The sequence below is a fragment of the Amyelois transitella genome, chromosome 2 (genome assembly GCF_032362555.1).
Source record: "Amyelois transitella isolate CPQ chromosome 2, ilAmyTran1.1, whole genome shotgun sequence".
In the NCBI taxonomy this organism is placed as follows: Eukaryota; Metazoa; Arthropoda; class Insecta; order Lepidoptera; family Pyralidae; genus Amyelois; species Amyelois transitella.
The window spans coordinates 5,122,586-5,148,405 of NC_083505.1; the positions used below are offsets into that span (position 1 = coordinate 5,122,586).

The following is a 25,820-nucleotide window of genomic DNA, read 5'->3' on the forward strand; positions in this document are numbered from 1 at the left end:
CGGAAAACAATGGTAGAATTGCATGCCATTGTGGTCAGTCTATGCTTAAAATGCAAATGCAACGATCAGCATTAATTCTGAACGAAATGCGATACAAATATAAACAGTCGCCAACGAACTAGCGAGATCATGTTCCGCCGGGACCAAGTTCAACATCAGCAAGTGAAACTTTAGAACTTTAACGACAACAAAATATGCAACCACAATGAGAAATGCTCCGCGTTAGTAGTAAATAATTATTCGCCGATGAAATTATGGAAATGAGCGGTGAAAAGACAAATAATGGAATGAGTGCTAACAAGAGATAAGACACGGCTTAATTAATAAAGTTGGCGGGCTTGTCTTGGGGCCGCGCGGAGACTCGCGATGCTGGATCCAAATCGGATAATCGCATTCGGCTAATTGAGCGTTAGATTGACGCTATCGGGCCACAGTCAACCGACAATCGTCCCGCGCGCCCCGCATTCTATTTGATCCACCCATAAATGTGGCTAAGTCATAGGATCACACCAAAGAGGAATTCCGTGTTTGGTGTTCAGAGAGGTTTTACATACATCATTATCATTTTCTGTATCTAAAGGAAAAATTGGTTCTGTTGAAGATCGAGCTGGGCAAGTAAAGGAAGTGAAAATAATACCAAGGGTTAATGCAGGGAGGCGTATGTAATGTTTCAAAAAGTTTTAACGAGTTTCCGAGGGTCACGCTGGATGAAGGAGCGTGTCAAGCGAGCTTCCATCAATGGGCTTTTCAACTGTCACTCTACATTACACGTCAGTCTCGTTGCTTTAGTCTAGTCCAAAAATGTCTTTGTATGTTAATAATAGAATTGTAACGTTTCAATTAGTCAACTCCAGTTCGAGTAGTTAATTTTTTTTACCTAATATTTCTTTCGATCATCGTTTAATTTGAATCTGCCTTAATACAATGTGAATAATGTCCAGACAACAGTGCAAAGAAGTCGATGACTAAAGTCAAGGTCGGCGAGATTCGACGATGGCGCGGCGTGGAGCGAGTTTACCCAGGTGTGCGGGTTGCGGGTCGTGTGTACACGACAGACGAGACGCAAACTCACGCACACACACTTTATATCATGTGGCTTGTTTGATTTTGCTAGCACTGTTGACGAATCAGTTAATGACGTGATGGATTCGGGTAAGAATATAACTAGTATTTATTTGACTCCGACTTAATCATGATACCTTTATCAAAAGTAATCATTTCAGCAGGGAGGGCGACAGAGTAACTAAGTACATTATAAAAAGTATATTTACACTCGACCTCACGCGGCGGGTGGAGAAACTTTCGGACGCTTTATGGACGGAAAAATTGAGAAAAGTTGGAGCGTAACGGCCGGTGGCGACGAGGAATAGAGGCTGGGGCTCGGGCGACTTTAATATAATATGTAAATCGAACGACAACACCGCGACCTCACGATCTCCGATGTAGATGTTGTAGATACACGCCAAACTCATATTGCCTGGACGTATTACGTAGGGAGTCATAAATTATCGTGCAAAAGGCAAGGCAGCAAGTTTTACGCTGGTGCGCAACGGATGAGGCTGCATAAGCGAAGGAAGAGCGAGCAAGGGTTACGAGCCTATGAATGCAAATGAGCGTCGCCGCGCGGGCGGAGGTCGGTTTATCGGTAGCCATTTACATAAAACCCTAGGAAGCCGACCGGCGGCGTACTCGCTTACCCGCCTATTACTATCATCATATGCTGTAGGTACCTGGAACGAAACAAACAATTTTGAATATTTTTATGCGACAAACTCAAAGCAATAAACGATATAATCAAAGATAAGATCACACAAGTAATTGGAAATAAAATTAGATTAAAGTTCTAATCAAGCGTGTCTGAGATCACGATCGCAAGAAGGTTCGAATAAAACTTAATTTGGAGTAGATCGAAGTGAGATTTTGCCGCTAGCGGAGTATCTGGCCTTTGTTAGCTCTGCAATACCTACTACGTGCGTGACGCCCTTTTTCTTTGTTTGAACGATCTGTCTCTATTTTTTAGTTGTTTCCATCATTTTTTTCTTAATAAAATGCAAAGTTTGCAAAAAGCCTCAATGTCAATTTTAGACATCAAAACAGTAGGTACACACAAAAGCCTCCAGTAAACTAAATAGACAGTTTTTATTCCTATTCATTATTAAATAGTCAATAAATTGGGAAACTTGGGAATTGGCTTATGGGTAGATTATAGACAGTCTCGCACAACTAATACTATGAAGTTAAGCTTACGAGTTTACGTGCTGTTTATTCGCTGAAAATGTTATCTGCTCCACATCAGCTCGTAAAACTGTAGGGTTCGAGCATTGTTTTACTATCGACCCCACTGCTTTAGTAATCCAATACAAAGACCCGACTCTACTAGCAGTCTCTCCCTACATTAAGTACTGAATGATTCTCTGTAATTAGAATCTGTCTCAATCAACGAAGAAGACTAAAATACTGGTAATATATTTAACAACTAAGATTTACCTATACGTAGAACTTATTATATTTATATTAGAACTTAGAAAAGTAATGAACATAAAATAATTCTTAACGCTTTCTAAAAGAGAGGACTCCGTCGGGGCAAAATAATCTGATACGAGACGGACGGCGGCGGACCGACCCGAAACTTTCTTGCTATGTTGTTTACAAGGCATCAAACTTTACAAAAACAGCGATACATCAAAAGTGAGTTGCAAGTTAACAGAATCTATCCCTAACGGCCTGAAGTAAAATTATTGATTTGGCAACTGAGAAATGGGTAAGGTCTCTTTTGATAAGTAGAAAACTCGAATTTTAAAATTTTCAAAGGTCGTATTTATAAACCCCATTTTAACATACTGCTATTCTTTCTTATGAAATAAACGCTGCTGCTTATAACAGTTGTTTAGAAATCTTTGTAAGGCATCGGCTCACCTGAGCAGCGAATCACACAACCGCGCTTCTCAAGCCCTCACGTGTCTGTTCAACAAGTAAAGCCGTGAAAGAACCGAAGGGAGGAGCATAAAGAGGACACAGGGCGGAGCTTTCTGAAAAAACCTGTTATCGCGACGCAATGCAGAGATATATAACGGCCGCTTCCTGTTGCTAAGCTAAAACAATATGGACAGATGTTCACTGTTACATCACTTGGAGTAATAATTTTTAACCTCCTATGATTGCTGTACCAAGAATAAGAAACTTAAATAAAAGTAGATGTTTAAATTTTACACCGAAAGACAAGCGAGTCCCGTGAAGACAATAAAGAACCTAAAGTGTACAGTTTAAAACTTTTCGCAAAGCGAAACAGTGATGCGACGCTTGGAAGTTGCAAGACGGGACGGGGCGAGGAGCGCGGAGACGATCCCGCTGTCAAAGAAAGAAATATTGCCGCCCGGGACCTGGAGCCACGCATACATACTGTGATGATACCTGACACGTAAGAACGCTAACTTTTTCAAACAATATATCCTATTTTGTTGGCAGTGGCAATGGGAAACTAATTAAATTGTGTAAATTAATAGCTTATTTTTGTAATCTAATCTTATGAATGTAAAATATTTTGCATAAGTTGTAGGGCCCAATATTTTATAATAGATCGAAACTTATTGTGTATATAATAATATTGGCTTCAGTGTCTGCATTGTCATGAATCTTGACAGCATTAGAACAAAAGACATGTAATTACAAGAGTAGCTGTATTTTATATCAACAATGTAATCCGGTGATCGTATCACACACCCGCGCCCCCCTCCCGCCCGCTAATCCTATTCCCGCGACAAATTAATATGCTCATCGGCAGCGGCGGCGTCACTAGATTACGGCGCGTTCATAGCGCGATTGTATTTTAAGTGTATTATCCAATTTGGTGGATATTGTGCGTGTGGTAATCCGCGGTCGTGGAGCACACCAGAGCGTTTAGTTGCGAGCCGTAGCAAACGCTACAATGCCTACATTGTTGCATGCTGCGTTGGAGCGAGCTGGCGCACTTAATAGATTTTGTTGATGCTGCAGCCAGAGCAGTCAGCCTATATTGAACTAAAGGGATTATCGCTAGAATTTGAGTTTAGCATGCATGGTGAATGAGCAGGCATATGCTACGGTGTCGGTTATGTACATAAAAACGTACATGTAATCGCTAATCATCTCATAAAAATTGATTTAGAAGTAAATCACAAGCTTGGAAAAATCGTTAGAAACACGTTTACATCTTTAGATGTGAAGGATAAAAAACAAGAAATCATAAAATTCGTAAGAATTTAACGTAACCACTATACATTTTCATAACGATTTAAAACAAGGTAATTTCATTAAACCGAACAAGAACACCAATATGCCGATACATTGATGCTGCAACTCGGATGCAGCTTGTTCCACTAAAACAGCGCGAATAATTAAAATCGGCATGAACCATTAAAAGCGCAGTTTATAATAGGAGAGTGCATTGTGAAGTGTCCTTCATGTAGGCAGTTAAAGAGTTGAGGAGCGCTCTTGAGCACGAGTAGGTACTGTAGCCGCGCCATGCCACCTCGCGCCTAACGAACCTGCCGACAAAAACTTCATTGCTTCCCTTGCGCTGTTCCCGTAGTACTAGTATCAAACGCTTGCAGTCTTTAATTAATTTTTTTTTTTGATGATTCGATTTGTTTATTAACTAACATGTGAAACCGGAACTTAGAACGCAAAAGTTCTTAAAAATTAAAGGCTTTACATATTACATTAATATTGAACGAAATTGTTTTGTGTATGATGCACTACAAAAGCTTTATGTCGATGATAAAATATATGCTCAGATGCTTGGAAATATAATTCATCTATCTGTTGAACGAAAAAATCCGCCTCGTTGAGTTTTGGGTATGTAGATAGTTACCTAAATTTTTAAATATTCCAGTCTGCTCCAATCCAAAATTTTCATAATGTTTAATTGCATTTTGTATAGATTTCATTGTTTTATAAATCCTTAGAAGATCGTCCTGCGTCCAAGCAATAATTCAGGTACTGATCGTTGGCGATACATCACGCTGACTGAACGCCGCAAGATATATGGACGGTGTCGTATGGCCGGTGTTGGCTTGTTGCACTGACTAAACACATACTCAAATATCTCATGCGATTCTTATTATATTAATCGTATATTTCTTATATTAATTGTTCGTAACTAGAAAAAGTTTACAATAATATCTCATAGCCACATCTTTCAGGTCCCGGGGTCCGCTTTCCGATATTTCTCTCTTCACTTAAAATAGGCATCCGATGCCGACATCGAAAGTTGGTTTGATAACTATAAATTAAAAATATATGTTAAAAACTCAATTGGCTTAGTTTACTTTTGGCTAGTTTAGTTATATTCTAAACAAAATAAATACATCCCACGTCCTAAAATATTTAAATGTAGAGAAATGTTGTCTGTACGTTGGGTATAAATCAGCAATGTGATATATCGAACTGATACAGAATAATGTGTGGGAGTTAAGAGTTCGCTGGTAAAAGGCAATATTTGCCACTAGCGCAGGGTTATCACTACATAGTATAAAACAAAGTCGCCCATTTTGTCTGTAGTCCCTTCGTATGCATAAAACTTTAAAACTACGCAACTGATTTTGATGCGGTTTTCACTAATAGAAAGAGTATTTTCTCCGACAGGTTTTTATATATAATTGAAATACATTGAAACTATATTAGCTGAGTTATAGCGATTTATGTCCAAGAAGTCATAAAAAAAATCTAATTGAAGATTGCATTTGTGCGTGCGCCGCTTATACCGTTGGATACAAGTAAGAACAATGTATAGCAAAAACATTGGTCTTTATTAGTTCTACAAAAAAGTCCGCGATGACATATATCCAGCTTTTTTATTTAAGTCACAAAAACTACTTTTCTGTATTAAAAAAACACTTAATTCGTTGGGTGATGTTTAACTGGTGATATAACCAATAATACATATATCCTTATCAAAATAAGTAAGTTCATCATCACGAGCATTTAATTTAGATTATTTTTGCAGTTTACAGTGTGTTATTTAGACATATAGTTTAGGAGATATCACGATATTATACATATAAGACAAAAAAAAATCTGTACATTACTTAAATATTTTTTCCAAAAACTGATAGGGGGGGCGATCAAAGAAGAGTCACAGAAACCAAAAAACATTTTAATATTTTAAACGCGGTTAAGGGAAAGAGAAGTTATTGTGAATTGAAAATTAGTATCCAATATGTGTTGGTGCGTTGACTGTATTTGTCGAAGTAGCGGGATACACGCAAACGAAGTTGCGCGGGTCAGCTAGTGAAATATAAAATGAATTATTTTTATTCAAATAGTTTTTCTTTCAAAAAGTAAATTATCTTTATTTTGTTAATTTATACGTAGATAAGTTCAGTTGAAACCTAATAATATTACAAATCTATGCATATATGTAGGTACATTAAGGTATAAGGTAACAGAGTAACATACCTACTCTTTCAAAGTACAAAAAAAAAAAACCTAATTATTTATCAGTTCTATAGTAAAGTAATGAGATTTTTTTTAATTTCGATGCAGATGTAACAAGTATCGTAACATGAATCAAGTTAAAGATAATTAAGAAGTTTTTCTAGATGATTCATAACGCTCAGTAAAAAAACAAGGTTACTACGTAAGTTAATACTTTTGTAAACACTGCTCAGAGCAATTCTATTTTTTACATTCTGTTACATGGCAGCCCTAACGGTGTAGGCAAAGTGCACGATGCGCAACCGGACCAGTCCGCGACTTGTTTATTTTGCACGCATTCCTGCTGGGAGCGAGCGAGAGGCATTCCCGGATGGATCGGGTACTCGATTTCTTCAAGGCACGACTGGCCTTGAATTCCCGACGACTCTTTACCTGCCCCTACATTGAAATACCACGCGGAAACTTTAGTGCTGTATTTTTAAGGTTTAAGAGTACTCCATTCAAGTAACTATGCACATTATCCATTCTATAAAGCCATTGGTTAAGACTATTTCGACAATTATAAATCTAGAATATGAAAAATTTGCTCCGAATATTTGCTCGGCAGGGCTGACGACAGGTTAAATGTCTGGAGAAAAAGAACAGAATGATGATTCTGGTAGTGTCTCAAACGAGTCACCAAAACCTATAACTAAAGTAAATCAAAATAATCAAGACGTGTTGAAAGAAATTTTATTCATTCTTAAATCACAATCAATTTTTATTATACATACCTACTAACTACCTACTCATGAAGTGACAGTTTCAGTTTCACACTGCGGGTTTGGTTTATTTGTGTACATTGTAATTTGGGAACTACCCAGGGAGAGAATCTCTTTGCGCGAAACCATACAGGTTTCGAGTCACGTCTGCGATGAGAATTCACTTTAATTGGCAAATAATACGTAGGCCAATTAGGGATGCTAAGTCGGATGGAGCGCGCGTGACGCGACTAGAGAATGTATTCAATTATGCAAACCGAAGAACGACTGCGTCTCCCCGTCTTTTCCTATTATTGACCGCTACGCATTTTTTATACGCGTGAATTAAAACAATTGCATGTTTCTGTAATATATTTTATTGTACTCTACTTTCACACCTTTCACTTGGTAATTGAAATACATGCGAATGACTTTCTCCCGGGACAATAAAAGCAAAGTAAACAATGTATACTCGTATAAAGCCTATGTATTTTTTTTGTATTATAATATGACAGGTAAGCGACCTACCTACGCAGTTACTAAGACCGGCAACGGAGCAACCGAGAATCGAGGCGAATGCCCTGGGGATATTGCAATTGTCATGTAAAGCGTCGATGGGGCTAAAGCGTGGCGCATAGAGCAGTCTCGCCTCCGGCTGAAAATGCACTTTTCCAAAACGATTGCCTGTCGATCTGAGTTATTCAACAAAACGGAGTCGCGAGGCCGCTGAAGTGATCTAGCCGTAGATAAAGCTCTGCTTCGCGACTGTAATGTAACGTCAAGTTAAGGAAATATGAACTCCTTTGTTCTGAACTTCTGATACCATATCTGATTTTCAAAAATACGTGATAATCTGAGCGCATTTTAACAAATTGAATAGGTCTGTTTTTAGTAGGCAATTGTAGCGTGGAAAAACAGTAGCAGTCAGTACTGTGAACTCTATCGGTAACTTCCACAAAGGGCTAGACTTTCGCTATCGAAATAGACGGGTGCGTGTGAGCGTGCGGTGACGTAACGCGCGGCTGGCGGCATGGCGTCGATTTCGGCGTGTATGGCATACAGCAAGGTGCCAAGGTCGAGGCTGATACACTCCGCATGCAAATGAGAACAGATAAGTCACACTCATTACACCCGATACCCGACGCCGAAGGCTTTGCCAGCACCATTATGGGCCCCGTCAGAGCTGCCTTCATTTTATTACGGCGATGTGTCGAGAAAGGAGGTTAATGCCGTCAAATTACACACAGTTTCACTTAGCAACAGACTCTAGACAAAACTTCATTGTCTTGGCGAAAAATCTAGTTCATTAGCTAATGTCTAAAAATTATAAAAATGATTTGCATTAAACAGTTGCATTAACAAATATGAATACAAATTTTGATTAAATTTAACCTATTAATTAATTCGACCAATTTGCTGATCAGATTACATTAGGAGACACTGAATCTTTTTACCCAGCTGTGTTAAAATCAACTAGCAGTTATCCTTCCAAAAAGGAATGATAAAAAAATAATTGAAATCAAGAAGATTTTTATCAATGGAGTGGACAGAAGCGGGCGAGGAGTAACTTTGAAGCTATTTACGTGATTTTCCACGTTGTTGGTGGAGAGTGGAGACGTGTCTCTCGGGCCTCACCGTTTAATTAAAGGGCGGCGGGTTGAGGATCGGGGGCTGGGGGCCGAGAAGCAAGGCATAATGGCGGCGCAATATCGGATGGAAATGCGCGGCATGTAGGAATGCGCCGCACGCCGCCCCTCCTCATTCGCGAACGATTCGTGGTATTTTTTATTGACGACTTAGAAAATACTGTAGTGGGAAATAGTCATTCTATTCGAGCATAAAATATACTCAGACGTTAATTAATTTAATAAAAACAACTTCGGCCACGGCTCTCAAGAAGTATTCAGTGTAAGTGGAATGAAACTTTATGAAGTTGAGAGCATCATCTAAAAATATACCTTAGTCTGGACACGGCACGACAATATTTTTCATCCACACTCTGCGCTCAGTGGAAAGATTAAATTTGGAGACCGGCGTTTTTAGAAAGCACAAATAGAGTGAACACGCTAACATTTTGAAACGCTGGAATTTAGTAGTGTTTGAACCGAAAATTAAATCGCATCAGGTTAAATTCCGCAAGCTTCAGAAAGAAGCTAACTGTATCTGGGCTGATATAGTGTATATTGGATACTTACGTTATATTTTTTGATTTGCCTCATGTATTAAAAATATAAGTAGGTACATACATATGTTCAAGAGAGCATGACTAAGATTGCGGTGCAGTTTGACGGAGAGTGGCGAAAAGCGAGAACGAATGGAACGTGACACCCCACTTATCATGCAAGGTGAAAGTTGAATATCTTATTAAATCCTGTTATTATTAGTTGCGAAACGAATATGCTAGACGTATCGTCTGATAATAATGCGATGAAAAAAAAGTGAAGGCAAATTGAAGTTATTTAAAAAATAAATGAAATTCTCCCAAAAAGATAAAGGAAAGCAAATAGTAAGCACAATTAAAATGGAGAACGACAATTTATGCAGCAATTACTTGAGGCACGCTGGCGTTCAATCTGGGTCAGATTAAGTGATTTTTAAAACTAATGCAAACGATAGCACGCGAGGCGAGTGCGCTACAGCGATGGTCGAGCTGCAAAGTTAATGAACGCCGGGAAAAACAACCATTTGAGGCGAATTGTGTATTCGTGATTTTTTGAGGCAAGAATAAATTGAGCTTGTAAATTTAAAAAGTTAAAGCCATACACATACAATTTCGTACATCAAGTACATCAATATTGCTAAAAACTTATATAATGGTGATAACGGAAACCGATTGACCGATGAAAAAAGCTCATCTTGAGAAATCTGGCATGCCGTAGTGTTGGTATAAGTAGCTTTCTGTATCTGAAAACTTGTCTGACGGTTTTTGAAACCCTTGGCTCAGACGCTAAAGAGATGATGGCCTTTGCTCTTCATCTGCCGAGTGAGTTTTTCTCACTTGCGAATCGGTGCAGACGGTCGACGATCGGAGTTGCTCAAAGGCTATTTATATTTATGTTTGACTGGAATAAAGAAATCAATTCTCTTTGAACAAAGTTATCCCGCGATAAGAAGAAAATCCTGTAAGTATATTTTTGTTTGATGAAGCACAATAAAAAACACACAGCAAGAAAGTTTTGCAATATCGAGTGTGTCGAGTGAATTGCTGGAAGCAATTTATACTTTCCAAGAAGTAAGGATGGCGGTTTGCCACTTTGCTGGCTAATTTTGGTTTACTCCGGTTACATAATATTGTGGCGTGGCTGCCGTGTTTGTTGTGATAAACAAAGGTTATTTGTTCTTGCTAGTTCTCGCGACAACTAGTACTAATATAAACTATGTAGAAGAAAATCAGTTTCACGATGAAAGTGAACAGGTGGGCGAGGAGTAATGGGATCGAGTACAGTGCAAGCTGTTCGCTGTCGCGACCGAATCGATGCATCCTATACGCCCACAGGAGGCAAGAGACCACGCGATTTCAAAAACCCACGTTCATTTATATTGGTAATCTGACTGACTTTCACATACTTTTAAGCTCGCTTCAGTCCACATACGTTACAATCGTACGATACGAATGTGTTATAGAGTAGTTTAACCTTAAGCTTACTTTAACTTACGTTCATGTTAGTTATGTGGGTGAGGAGGCGGGTAGTTAGGTAGGTAGGAGCGAAAGTAGGTAATCCGATCCAAATATAACACTTATTTTACTCGGTCAGCAAGATAGAAACAAGGAAAATGAAAATTATTAAGATAAAATTGTTTGTGGGATGTAAGAACTCGGTAGTTGCCAGCCTGAAGTACCTAATTATTTACATACATAGTAACGTCTATATCCCTTGCGGGATAGACAGAGCCAATGGTTTTGGAAAGACTGAAAGGCCACGTTAAGCTTGGCATTATGGTGGAATTGAGATTAAAATTGTGACAAGTTGCTAGCCCATCCCCTATAAAAGTAATCCCAAGTGAATTAACGTATCGCTGAATTGCCTTTTACTACATCCATTGGAAATATTTGGAATCTCTTTAGATTCCAAATATAAAAGCTGGCAAAGAAACTTCCTGCACTTTTGATGGAAATTTTTGCCAGCCTTTAAATGCGTTTTGTAGAAGTAAGAGTGCGGAGGGCTTGACACGGGCATTATGCACTATGGGTTAAAAATGATCTACCACAGCTATCTGTTAACCGATCTCAGGAAAATTGGCTGATCGTTCGTCAGGTATGACACGTATGGTTGTGTAAGTGAATAAGGCAATAAGCTCGGCTTAATCAACACAACAGGAGGCCTAATCAAATATGACCCCCTCGTCATATCGCGTAATTGAAGGCTTAATCACGGGAGACGTTTCGCGTGACACAGAACGCGGGAAGAGTGCGGGGCGAAGCAGGACTTGTGGGTTTGTTTGAAGAGAGCTCGATTACGCCTCTGACAATTTTCACGAAAGCTTACATAGATCGGTACCAAATTGAAACTATTGATATAGTTCTCTGTTTGCCAATAGTACCTATGGGGTATTGTCAATCTTAGGAGCCGATATTTCTTGTCATGTTTGTTTGCATGAAAAAAACATTTAAACGACTTAATTTAACATTTAATTGCTCAAATAAATAAGACATCATCATCATGACAATGCTTTGAATGACCTTCAAAAGTCGACCTTAGCCAAAGTAGATTTTAATATCAAATAAAAATGAATGAACGTTGTTTTCAAGTTTAATAATTTAAAACGACTTTAACAGAAAGCAATTCGTTTATCGAAAGCAAAAGAATGGAGTTTACGCTATACACGATTAGGTAGACGAGAGTGCGGCCGCGGTGGACGACGGCGGCGCTTCAAAGCGAGTAGCAGCGCTCTGCACAAAGTCCTTGTTTACTTTTTCATCCTCTCAGTTAAATATCTGGACGCTCCATCGCCGGTCAACAGAATAAGCAGCGTCCTGCGTCAGTCTGATGCTTTTTATAGTACAGATTAGTGCTAAAGCGACCGTACACGTTTCACATTCTCCCGGGGATTATGTGAAGTTTTATACAGTCATCGTATGTGTGCAGTTTTATCGGCAGATTTTAGCCGGAGGAAGTTTAAAGTGGATGTTGGTATATCTACATATTTGCCTTTAGAGTATTGAGAGTTTATGTAAGTGGCAAACGCTGGGCACTGTAGGCTTTAGTGCTCTTAGATTATATAAATAAACAAATTAATAAAAAAAACGTGGTAATAAAACGTGGAAAGAAACTTGAGTCATGAGAATGATTTCTACTAAGATCAAAATTAGAATTACAATTTGTGAAAATGAATTTGTAAGAGATGTTTTATTTGCCAAAAATATAGACAAAGAAGACCAGAACATTAGCTCTCTTAAAAAGCGTAATACCATAAATTAATATTTATAAAGGAGTTTACAGGCTAAGATAATAAGATACGCCATGATCGGCGATGCGGTGTCAGACGTGTGGATAGCTCGGCGTCGTACGGGCATTGTATGGGATATCCAGCGATGCAGATACCACGACTCACAAAGCCCGCACATTGTACACCAGAGCATTGTTCAGCGTGTCGGCGGACAACTCAATGCCTGCCTTAAAGCGAATTACCTAACGAACTACGTATCTTGTCAAAACCGATATCACAATAACGCAATCACAGAATTAGTTGTGCAGTACTACCAAAATATTAAGATATTTTGATACAGAATGAACAGCAAGCGACGTGGAATATTGCCAATACGAATATGAAAAAAGAAATAACAGTGATTTATTGCCGACGACGTAAGGGGTACCGAAATAAACATTATACTAACTAGCTTTTAAAACGGTCTGCCGTGTGTCATTCCCGCCCACGCGGCAGGTCACCTCCGAAGGTACTTTAATCATAAGTATCTATATATTGAAAAGTGAATAGCGACATTTATACATAGGAATCTCTGCCGAGTGAGCGGGCTCCGTCCCGATCCCAGTGCGTTTTATCTCTTGATCGCGTTATTCAGCCGAGCATCAAAGGAAAATACGAAGCGAAATATTAAGAAATGAGAAAGTGCCTTTTATTTATCTCAATTTCTTTGTTTAGAAAACAATTTATGGAATTTGTGGAATAACAAAATAGAATTACGTAAAATGGACGAAAGAGTTTTTGTCATGTGACTCCAGATTTTACTGAAACTCTTATAGGTAGGTACTTATATTTTAAATAAAATGTCAGTAAATACGATAGAACGAAGTTCACAATGATTTAAAATACCAGCCCTCGGGCGATAATGCAACGCGGTGGCGGTTAACATGTCAGTTATAATTTTATCGGGTTTCATACGCCCGAAATACCTACGCGTTATCACATCGTTCCACCGCGTTGATAACGCTCTATCACGTAATGCAAGCGCAAACTGACCAAAATAGTAGGTACGTAAAATGACATCATATTATTCGAACAAAGCATTTGTTTAATGAGGTAGGTAGGTACTTCATTATTGCACTTCCCTTTGTAGATTGTAGATAAATTTTCAAAGATTTCCTAATATAAAATTACGCAGTTTGGTTGATGATGATTAATGATTATGAAGTTTGAGCGGAGCATTGTCCTACGACATATTAATACTTAAAGGCTGCCAATTCTCATACAATACCAGACGTCGGCGGCGGCGCGGCGGTGACGTCACCAATTCCAAACTAGCCTTGAGATTGAGGTCGGCGAGTGGAATGGCGGCGGCGAAATGTCGCCTCGAGGGTTGCTTCTTGTTCACCCGGAAAATCGCAGTATGTTTTTGAAAATCTCAAGCAGTAATGATCTAGTTTCAATATACGTGTTTGAATTCAAGTAAGAATAATAAGTGCGATTATTTGGCAACTGTTTTAATTCAGGCTCAATTGTAGGCCATGGACTTTGTTTTCATTTTTTATTCGAAATAATATTTAATATTTTGATTTGCTCGATTGTAGCACAAAATGAAAATAAATTAAGAGCTGGAAAAGAAACAATGCCGTCACACTCACCTTGATACTGTCGTAGCAAGCAGTGACTCTTCCATTCTGCACTTCGACGGTTGCCGGGGGATGCGCGAACTTGCACTCGGTGTCTGGTCGCGAGCACTTATTCCGTTGAAATTCTCGGCACACTTCAAGTTGCAGCCAACGAGAGTCTTTACCATTGAGAAGGCTATTCATGTTCACCATGGCCATCGTTGCCAATGTAGTCAAAGGGGTAAAAAGAGCGCGCAGTTACACTGTGCGACTGCGGCTCATAGGCCGCGGGGGTTAAGCGCCTGGGCGCTCCAAGCATACACTTCTCACACTTCTTGCTGCGGAGACTACGCACCCTCACTACCACACACTACGACACACGCGGACGCGGCGGCGAAAGACGAAAGAAAATTACGAATTCGTACGTTATTTCTACAAGATTAATCTTACAATTAAGTTAGATTTAAAGACACCGACGTTGCAAGCTTGTTTAGGCAAGTATTAAATTATTATTATCACACTCGTTCCTATCGATGTTGACGATTGATTTTAGTACAGGGCGAGCGGTGCTTGGTGCGCGAGCATGGCGGCGGCCGGTGCGGGTCTGGCGGGCGACGGCGGGGCGCGAAAAAGCGAGATTAGCGGCTCGGCGGTCAGCGAACAAGCCGGTGCGGTGCGGGGCTCAACTCTGCGAACAACAAAACACACTGGTTACTCTCCGGGCGTTCAGCCCCGGAGCCAAGCACAAGCGGCTACCGGGTTAGAAAGCACGCGCAGGAGCCGTTCATAGGCCCGCGCTGATGACGCCGCCGGGAATAGCTGCACTTGGCCGTTCCCGACGACCTCACCATGTAAAATCTGAAGGCTGTACGTGGCTAACTTGTAACTCGCCAACATGGTATGCAGAATTGTAATACATGGAATTAACAGTAAAACGAATTATTGGTACCAAAGCTGACGGGCACTTGTATACCTACTCATTAGAATGTTGCCTCGAACTTGCTACCCTGTTATCTACGTTAACAGGTCGAAAGTTATCTAAGTACCTGATTGTTTATTAATGAGGTAATGACTAAGAATAAGTATTACCTAATTTATTTTGGTGTTTTATATTTATTGTTATTTTGTGGCTCACTCAACTCACATTATACATAACTTAGAGTTCTTTATAATTAAACTACCTAAAAGTGTCAATAATGCAGATATCTCAGTCAACATGAACATTAATGAAGTTTAACGTCACATGTTATATGCCAGTACATTGCATATCTTCGTCTCTATACTTCCGTTGCTACAGCTTATTAGCAAATGGACGTTGGTCGGTGTTAAAATTTAGGGGGTGAAGGGGTGACAGCTGAATGGAAAGGGAACGGCTGGTGGGACAGGTGTCGCACAGTAATAACGTCCGCCAAAGCCACAAACGCAGCGACAATGTTCTAAACAACAACAAATCTAAACTGTGCAAATATTTACGAGATACAATATCATAACTGGCACACTAAGAGCCAGAATCTGAAAAGAATTCATGTAGGCGTCACCTGAGGCCGGGAACAGGGAAAAACTCGTGAAACCAAATCCTATCGTAATGCGCTATTTAAAGCATAACCTGGTTGAAAATAGCCCGGTGTGCGGCAACGCAACGTCGCGCTCTCCATCGTGCATAAATCTTCAAATTTTATTTTCAACATGGATGCAACGGTGTTTTTATACCGCGCGACTCCAGCCTCAAGCGCTGCGAGTGGAAAACAACGAAATCATTTTTTTATTTAAATCGTTTATTTAGGCGCTGCTCATATTATTTTGTTTATTTTATGTATTGTGCAATGAGACTGTTATTATGGATAAAAAATAAACTATTGCCAATTCTTTCAATTCGATATACTTTTAACAATGCTGCGGTCGAATAATTTTAATATTTTTTTGTCCAGCGTGGCCTTCGAGTCTAAGTAATACAATTGGCTTGGCCTCCCCATAAGGGCTTAATGTGTCAAATTAAAATTCAACATTTTTATTCATTATTATGGTACATTTCAAACATCCCTTAAAATTGGCATATCATTTGATTGCACAACATTGGTCGACGTCAAAAAAATTACTTAGTTTTAAGTAATTTTACTGCCGTTTATAAAGCGTCAGTGCAGAAGAAGTGGTTACAAACTGCACTGCAACATTTTCTTCAATAACGCTAACTTCACAATTATTCTGCGTTTTTTGTCCAAGTTATATACCTATTAAATTTTTACCTGAAAGATTTTTTTCATTCTAATGACGCCTCTATTATTTGTACTTCTTATTTGTTTTAACTTTAAAAATATAAGCTTATTTTAGATCCTGAGGTTCGGAAACGGAAATGCAACGAAATACTAAACAGAATCAGATTGCAGTTATTCTGCTGCAAAGCTAAACAAACTGAGAGAGCACAAAGCAAATGGATATCGCTTTTATTTTAAACATTTAACCAGATATTGAGAATGCTCGCGTCAAAGGATATCGGCGTCTTTTCTTCTACGTCGTCTGGGTTTCTCCAGTTCCCGACACGCACGGGGTAGACATTCAATAACCTAGTGAAAAGATTACCAAGAGCAATCAGACGGAAGCGAATCTAAATAAGAATCTCATGAGAGCGGTCGGGGGCGAAGATGGGGAGGTGGAGGGCGAAAAAACAGTTGAACGGCGCCTTTGTTGATCGGCGATTCGATCAACTTGCTTTAAAGAAATTGTCATGTAGATTTCTTAAATATCCCCAGAGAATACGGCTGAGTTAGTCTTATAGTGTTATTAAAAATTAAATACAAGCAACTGAAAACTAAGGCCAGGTTGCTCGTGGCATCCACGGTCTTGACCGGGACTCGAACCTGGGTCTCCCAACCTTTGGGGTGGGGTGCTCTTGCCACTGAGCTATCAAGACAATCGGAATGCGAAAAGCCATCCTGGCAAACTAAATTGAGCAGGTGAGTAAATTATAAAAAAAAAAAACAATAAAAAGCAAACTGATATTTAACTTTCAACCGTATTATCTTAAGTAAAAAAAAGTATGATTGAGTGATTATAGTTCAGTGATTTTATATGATATAGGTGTTGTATCACAGCGCCGCATGGACACATGAAAAATCCCAAATATAATTCTAATGTTGAGGTAAATCTCAGTATGACTACTTCGCGCCGTAACCACTTTAGTTTTTTAAATTATCTGAAAGTGAACGCTTTATACGTTCGAAGGCTTTGTTGCAATATTCTATTCATTGAAACCGGACAGTAATCGGGGTAAGGTCGCACACGTGGCGCTAGTTTTTGAAAGGTACTTACGTAGTTACGTTTATAGAATAAAATCTGCCTGTTTTCTTGGTTCTTTTTTTCTGCTACATTTACTACTTGGAGGCCGTAAACACGGAAATGCCAAGTTTTAAATTAAAACACCGATAATATTATGGAATTTGCAAAACAGCGACCAGAGCGTGACCGCTTTTGTTATCATACTATGGTCTTATCGTTACCGGGGCTTGGTCAATAATTAAGTGGAGCGATAGACGATTACAAAAACTTGCCAGACACAAGGCCACGCTGTAATGGAAAAGATCTGCGGAAGGCGGAGCAGACACTTCGACCTTGGGTTGTGGCATGGTGTCGCGGTTGGTCGCCGTCGTGATAACTGCAAAAACCTTATGGACTTCGCTAATTCGATTCGCTCCATTGCTGCTTCAGGCTTTACAAATGCATTCTACGGAACACCGTTTTAGCATATTTTCAACAATTATTTTCTTGCTGTTCATACATATACCTAATGTATGATTAATTAAAGTTATATATGTATATTTAACTTCGCGCGTATGATGAAGTAACCAAGTGAGTTTAATATAATGTATGGTAACACATTTTATGTGCGGCCGGAATTTTTATTCTATAAAATTTAATGATATAATTAAAATAAAACAAAGTTTTTTTTTAATTATATCATTAAATACGAGTTTGTATAACTTTAATATATATTATGCTTACCCAATTGGAGATTCGGATTTCATAGAAACATCAGCTCTAAATATCACCTAAGATCACCAAATACCTAGTGTATATTTGTTTAATCATATGTATGCGAGGTTCAACAACGAGGCGTAACGTCATCATTTGTTATTCTGCTTGTGGTTATACATTTTGCTGGCCATGGACGATAGCCGGTTGACTCATGCGGTAAAGGAAAACCTAATAATATTGAAGAGGACAAAATAATTCACGACAGTTTTAATATATTGCGTTTTTAGGCATCGGTATGGACCTTACCAACTTAATAGATGATACTGGCACACGCAATCTAGAAAATTTGGACAAAGTGAAGAAAACTAAACTTCATATAACAATTTTTCTCACATCATATCACATCGCAATTGATTGTCAACACGCGTGATGCAGAAAAAGAGAAAGAAATATTTAAAAATCATACATAAAATGTTTAGACTAATCGTAACGTTATTTGATTATTAAACGAATGATATTATTAGTTGAGGAAACGCATGAGGTTAGCAACCAAAACAAAGGCTATTGTTTAACGTTTGCGGCGTATAACAGATCCCAACTAGTGCTACTCTCGCATTCGGGACATGCGCCCGGCACATTTAGCAGTCTCGGGGGACGACGTTGGACTGGTAATTAGCAAGAGAGGCGAAAAATTTGCGACGGCTTAAATTTACGAGGCGCAAATTACACGATTCCGACGCTATCGCTGCAGCGCGCTCGTTAATGTGCATGTCTTATCGAAGATGGTGTTTCCCAGAGCCAGAGAATGGCGATGCACCAAAACACAACATTTTACTAAAGCGAAAATAATATTGAGATAGTAATTGGAAGGGTGACTTTTTTCCTTAACGAACTAACTGTTAAGAAAGAACAGCTAATATTTCCATTTCTGATTTTATTTTTATTAAGATTATGACTGACTGTCTATAACTTTGATATTATGTTGTTACAGTTTGGCAAAAAATTGGCAACAAATTATACAGATTGAGTTAGTCTCGAAGTAAGTTCAAAATGTGTGTTACGAAATACAAATTTAACGATACTATATTTTATAATGAATACTTAACATAGATAAACATCCAAGACCCTAAATAAAAGAACTTTATTTCTAGAATTGCTTATTTATAAAATTGAAAATGTTACGGCAAGAAAACCAGGCACAACAAAAGCATTCACGGCTTCTTATCAATGATTAATTTGTCCGCGTAATCTGCAACTTTAGCTGTGTCACATCCGTTTAATTTTACACAGATAAGATAATTAATTCCGATAACGCTGTGCTTATCATCAGCCGTTTAGAGTTTGTTATAGCCAGTTACGATTGCGTTGAAAAAGTACCTTCGGTCCAACGTCAAATATTTTGCACTTATAATTTTTAACTAATGTTATTTAAGTGTCCCTGATTTTTATTGAAAATACCGAATAAAAAGATGATGCGAATTAGCCCAAAATAACTTGTCAAAAGTGCCTTCAAAAATACTTTGAAAATTATCTCAACAAACAATAGGACCGTAAAATTTTGAGTTTCTGAATAATAATAAAATATACATGACTAAGAAAATACCTAGGGAGACAGTCAGTGGAACAGTAATAAAAATAAAGTCACAAAAGGTAGGTACCTACTATGAGCTCTAATGCACTGACGTATTGTCATGAGCAGGTAGAAGGAACAAACGAACCAGCCGTTAGTCACCCTCGTTAAAACAAGACAAAAGCTGTGAATTAAAACTTGTGTTTTTTTTTTTGCAAGTATTGGATTCGTAATATTGCCTACATGAAGCAAAGGTGTAAGTAGGCTGTTGAATTTTATAAATTTTAGTTAACCATTTTATATGTACTTTTTAAACATTTCAGGTTTTCTATCGGTTTTTATAGCGAGCTAACACGACATTAGATCTTTTTATGATTGCAAAATGACATCATGGCATGAATGTCGCAATGTTGCAATTTGTTTGAAAGTAATTTCTCTTCTAATGACAAGTAAGAAATATTTGTCGATGTTTTCAACATATGCATTTTTGAATTAACGTCATAAAGTTTACGTTATTTTGGGTAATATTTAGGTTATCATCTTACGCAACTAGGTTATATTCTAGCAATTCCATCACAAGAAATATTGAAAAGATCCTTCAAGGATTCTAGAAAAGTGAAATCAGGAATAAAAATTGTTTTGAGTTCAATGCTACAAAATGACATGCTCATTCTGCACATCTCAGTAAAAATTTGTAAATTGTAAAATGACAAGGATCAAAATGTACCTATAGGGGAATCAAACTAAATACATGATATTTGATAATAATAAAAAAAGTATGTTCTAATTACTTAATACTAAAATTTTGTGAAATAAATCCAAGATTGAAATATTGGTCCAAAGAACAATATTATGCTGGTATTCAAGAAATAAAAAACGTAATATTAGGAGTTGCCATTACGAGAGTTTAGTCAGGTAAAAGACAAAAGTTCTATGGAGAGTAACTTTAACAATATGGGCAATATCGAGTAAAGCTATAAGTTTGAGGTTTGCGTGCGATCAGCGGCCCTTGCACCGAGCGGGCACCAAGCGAAAGCTCGCATGCGACGGGCGACATCCACGCGGAGCGAGTGGAAGGGGCCACCACCAACTGTTCAAACATGCCACTCGCTCCTTTTGTTGAAAACTTTTACCGTCGAATTTCGGAAATCGCCGGGGATTCAACTCCGTCCACAAACAACGAACACTAATGGATGCATTCAAAGCACGACCGAAAAATTCACTAGCTTTTTTATTCACAAACTTTCACGGGCACACTCCGACGCGAGTTCCGAAATCGACGAGATCGTATCGTCATTAAATAGAATGAGAACACTTACATGAGAGGTATTACAAGCCAGGTAATGGATGTAAGTCCTAAAGTTAAAAATGAGAGTTGCACGTAAGTTAGGAGAAATATTTCGCCGGTAGCTAAGAGGTCGCGTATGCGGCCACAGCGGGGTGGCACGCGTCGTGATCGGGGCACGAGTGCGGTGCACGGAGCGGCGCGAGTCAAACAAGCTCAAGCGAGAGTCGGCAGGCGACTGACGGGAGACGAGTGGCGCGGCGCGGGGGCTGCCTTGCGCGCGCACCCCGCGCCCCTAACCCCCGCGCGTCGCCAGTCCCCCCGCGTCTGACGCCAGCCGGCCGCTTATCACACCGCGCGGCGCGCCGCTTCCTTTCTCCTCATGCAGTTGCGAGCTTTTCGCCACTGCCACACTTCCGCCCGCCCGGCGCCCCGTCGATTGTGTAGAGTTATAGCCGGTCAATGTGTTGCACTTGCACATATTATTTCCACTTCTTGAACATACAACATTTTCTTTTTTCATGCACGGCAAAAAGTAGCTTCAAATATTTAAAAAAAAATCGGCTATAAAATATTTTTTCTGCTACTTAGAAGATTATCGTACTTTCTATCCGTTGGACCATTAAGCCTACATTTAAGCAAAATACGACTATTTTATTTATAAACAACCGTCCTGTATTTTTCAAGCACATAATGAATAGGCAAGAACCTAACTCTTCATAAAAACAATGCAAAATAGAGAAGCAGATCACGAATTGAGAGCCGTAGTAATATGAAAGCTTTTGCACCTTTGCGGGCAGAATTCTGAGAACAAAGGGCTTTCGATTTTTGCAGTTCTGTAACACATTTACGAAGCGGCGGCGTTGGCACTATAGTATAATTCGTCATTTAGGGTAGGGTTAAGCGAGGGGAAGAGCGGGACAAAAATATATAGATTTTCATGAGAGGTGGAGTGAGAGAGATGAGGGCGCGGGCGCAGCCGAAGAGCGGCGAAAGTGCGCCGCGAAACTGGTTTGCGTGCGGCGCGTGACCTGCCCGAGGACATGCACAGCGCACTCTGTTGGACTTCCAGCATGCTACATTTCTGTGCGGCACAGCTAACATTTTATGTGCCACTTCGTACAGAGTAAGCTCAGTACATAATGATAAGAAGCATAACAAGCACGCCTACTTTAAATTCTAAACTTAACCAAAAAAATTCAAGAGTAATTAAGGGACTCAGTAATGATACCGTCTAAATAGCACATTTTGGGGAAAAATATTTTTTTTTTCGAATCATGAATTCTTTTAATGATTTGTAATATAAACACTATCCCATTTTAACGTGTAAGAACATTATATAATTAATTACATGTAGGTGTCGGGCAAACAATTTTTTACCTAAATAAGATGATGATTATTTATTGAATTTCTTCCGTTTTATACACACTTGAATTTTGTGTGCTGATAAATTTTTCACGCTTATTTCTTTCATACTCTTGATACTTCAATCAAATCAATATTTTATACGGAAAATAGCTGTCCCAGCAAACGTTGTTTTGCCATATAAATATTTTAAGTAATTTCTAGTTAAATAATGTTAAGGGTGGACAACCCTTATCACTAAGGGGTATGAAAAATGTTGGCAGATTCTTAGACCTACTCAAAACGCTCACAAAATTTCATGAGAATCGGTGAGGCCGTTTCGGAGGAGTACGGGAACGAACATTGTGACACGATAATTTTATATATAAGAAGAGGCCTTCGCAGGCGCTTATTCACGTCATTTTATATTTCAATAAATTAGGTTTAAATTATATCTACTTAATATATTAATTAGTATTTGTCAAAAAGCTACAAGCTATTAATTACCTATTCACTTCACTCCCTTAAAGCTAGCGTCCCCTTTAAGGAACAGAACGGAGCGCTCTTCAAAATGGACACAGAAACCCTTTAAAGAATAGAACGAAACGCTTCACAGAACGGACACCCTCCCTAAAAGGATGCTGGTACTTCACCCAAACAAATCGACCACTGATAAGAGAAGTTGCATCTGCTGAAGTAACTCTTCCAGTAGCCGTCGCCTCCTCGCCAGAAGGGCTTTATATTCTTTTCTCATTATTTTATTTACTCTTTTTTTACATGATATTTTACAATTCAGATGCATACATGATTCTGTTTTACCTGTTTTTATAAATTTAATGCTAGAATATGATTGGTATTGAATGTAGTAAATTAAATATAAGTAATCCATCTGTACTAGTCGTGTTCAATTTTTTAAAGATATTATTTCCGATCATACATCGAATTATTGCTCAATTTGGATTTGTTCAAGGTAACAGCACACGGCGATGCAGTCAAGCGTGCACCGGCTATACCCTGCGCGGCCCGCGAATCACGTGTCTGTTTTTGCGGCTCATAGAGCGTGACTTCTAAAAGCTCGTTTATTTGCTTCTTATGGTCGTTTGTCTGAAAAATACCTAACAATCTTTTTATACTCGTCTCATCTTAATAATACGGAGCGACTAATCATTTGTCCATCGAGGCAATGTCCGAAACAAGGTCGCAGAACTGAAGAAACTTTTCAAATATTATGTTTTATGTCATGTATATTAAATATCTAATAAAATACACATATAATTTAGGTGCCATGCTTTTAATTTCGTAATCATAGAATTGTTTATTTTTGTGTGAATGCTGTGTTACCATCTGGAAGATATTTCACTAGTCTTTTCTTTTCACATTTTAATTACAGGCTTTCTATCTCCGTAATGGTCCTGCTCTTTAAGCAATATACTATATATCTCGTTGGTGTCAATATTATCTCGTCAAAAAATGTTTATTTAGATTATTCATACGAAAGCAATTAACAGTGAGCTATAACTCTACCGCTATTCATCTAGCCTATATTCGTTTGCTCGAAACCACCGTTTTGAATTTATATTACACATTATCTTGGTCTGCGGCTCGCATTTCTCCATACATCAGCCGGCGGAGATTATTGCGCTTCATAAAGTCATAAAGCACACATTCTTCCACGGGTTGCGACGGCGAATGTGCAAGAAATGGTGCTAATTAATTGTTTTTTAAGATATTTTTTACTAGCTCGTTGCGAGTACTGAAAGCTGTAACTCGTGCCGCCCGCCCGGGTGTTCACAATGCGTGCCGCCACTGCTGGCGGCAGCGCTAGTGGTGCGCACGCCATCGTCTACCTTGGCAACATACAAGTGCAGTATTCAATGGAAATTAAAAGAAGATTACAAAACGGTTTTTTTACATGATATAAAAGTAAAGACTAATTTAGTTTCAATAGCTTAGTGACACTGTGTAATTTGTCCCGTATATATTTATTTATTTAGATACTTAAAACTGCTCGACTGCATAAAAGATTAAAAATGTAATGCAAATTAGTTAATTTTACTTGTGGTTAGCGCTTGCGAATGGAATTCTGCGAATAAATGAATTAAACCGATTAACGATGAGTTAATCTTTAACTATCTACAATTGAGAACAACAGAAAAGAACAGACAGCATTATTAAGTAGAAATAAATAACAATAAAATTTTATGTTGCAACATTTTCTTTAGCACCGTTCACTTTTGACCTGAATGTGATAAGTAAAGAAGAAAGACGTAACACAATGCGCTACGATAATAAGTACAATTCTAAATTGTTGATTCCTTTTATTTTAATGGTTTCGGTTCCATAAGGGAAAGGCAAAGGCTTATTAACTTGGGATTCTTATTTCAGGCGAGAGCTAGCAATGTATCACTTTCTCTGAAGCTTATTCCGACATCTTAGCTGCACTTGCCCTTCGAGTCGATGACTATTGGTTCTGCCTACCCCTTACGGGATAAAGACCTCATATATATGTTAAGTTTGACAAACTTACTAAGCAAATATATTCCATCTACTATAAGTTATATAATGATTGTGTTCGCGATGTATGAAACAATGTGAAATGCACTTTTGAATAAACGACTGGAAGATGCGCTCCGTTGGCGAAATTCGGCGCCGAGACAAGCCATGGGGTTCAACGACCAGCCGTTCATCTTGCGCCCGCAAAAAATGCACTGCCCCGTCCCACGCCCGAACGCGGTACTCACACACGTGAACAATTAATAAGTTTTATACACAACACATGTCAAGACAACTGTACCAATCAACGCACGTGTAAGCACATCGAGCACCTCTCTTGTTCGGATATAAGGGTACAATTTGAGAACAATGTGCCACGTTCAGCTGTTTGGCTAAATGATGAAATTGAGACTATGCTTACAATAAGTTATTTAGCCAAACAGCTGAACGTGCCTACCAGTATTTTCAAGACTTTTGGCTCCGTCTACCCCGCAAGGGATAAAGACGTGATTATATGTATATATGTCGGGAATTTAGTAAATCCTTGCTATAAGAACTTTTCTTGGATATAATTCTTAAATAGAAAATAGAAATGAATGAAGAAAGTTCCACCAAACTCTACCCGACAAGAGTACAGAACGTTGATTATTAGAATACAGAGTGCACAATTTCGTCATCAAAACACATCTGTGTCATTTTCAGCTTTGCTTAACCGGTGAGTGGCCAATTGTTGAGCAAATAAGCCAACGGAGGAGCGCCCACGCAGCTCATCTCCACATCGCGTTACTGCGCACGCGTCGTGTTTCCTGTACCATTCAAATCATCACCATTTACGCACCCACAATCACGATTGTCCTTTCCTTTTGCGACGATATTATTAATCATAATGTATTGAAGCGTTCTGACATCATCCTGGACCTCACATAAGACACAAATAATGATGATGTCATTATAATGTGTAGCATTTAAGGAATAAACATATAAATACTTTTACACGTTTTTTTTTTATCTTTGGC

The 25,820-nt window shown here is 38.7% G+C and overlaps 1 protein-coding gene across 8 annotated transcripts in view; it reads right to left on the minus strand.

Annotated features, from left to right (window-relative positions):
• The window catches only part of LOC106143087 (protein muscleblind), a 115,463-nt gene that overhangs the window by 39,151 nt on the left and 50,492 nt on the right, over positions 1 to 25,820 (minus strand). For 5 of the 8 annotated variants that reach the window (XM_060945631.1, XM_060945625.1, XM_060945623.1 and 2 more), the window contains exons 1-2: positions 21,002 to 21,224; positions 14,177 to 14,831 (exon numbers count right to left, since the gene is read on the minus strand). In XM_060945631.1, coding sequence (XP_060801614.1) covers positions 14,177 to 14,362 — 186 coding nt within the window. In that variant the 5' untranslated portion in view covers positions 14,363 to 14,831; positions 21,002 to 21,224. Of the gene's footprint in view, positions 1 to 14,176; positions 14,832 to 21,001; positions 21,226 to 25,820 lie in introns of those variants that run through there. The other 3 variants (XM_060945619.1, XM_060945616.1, XM_060945636.1) reach the window with 3 other exon arrangements.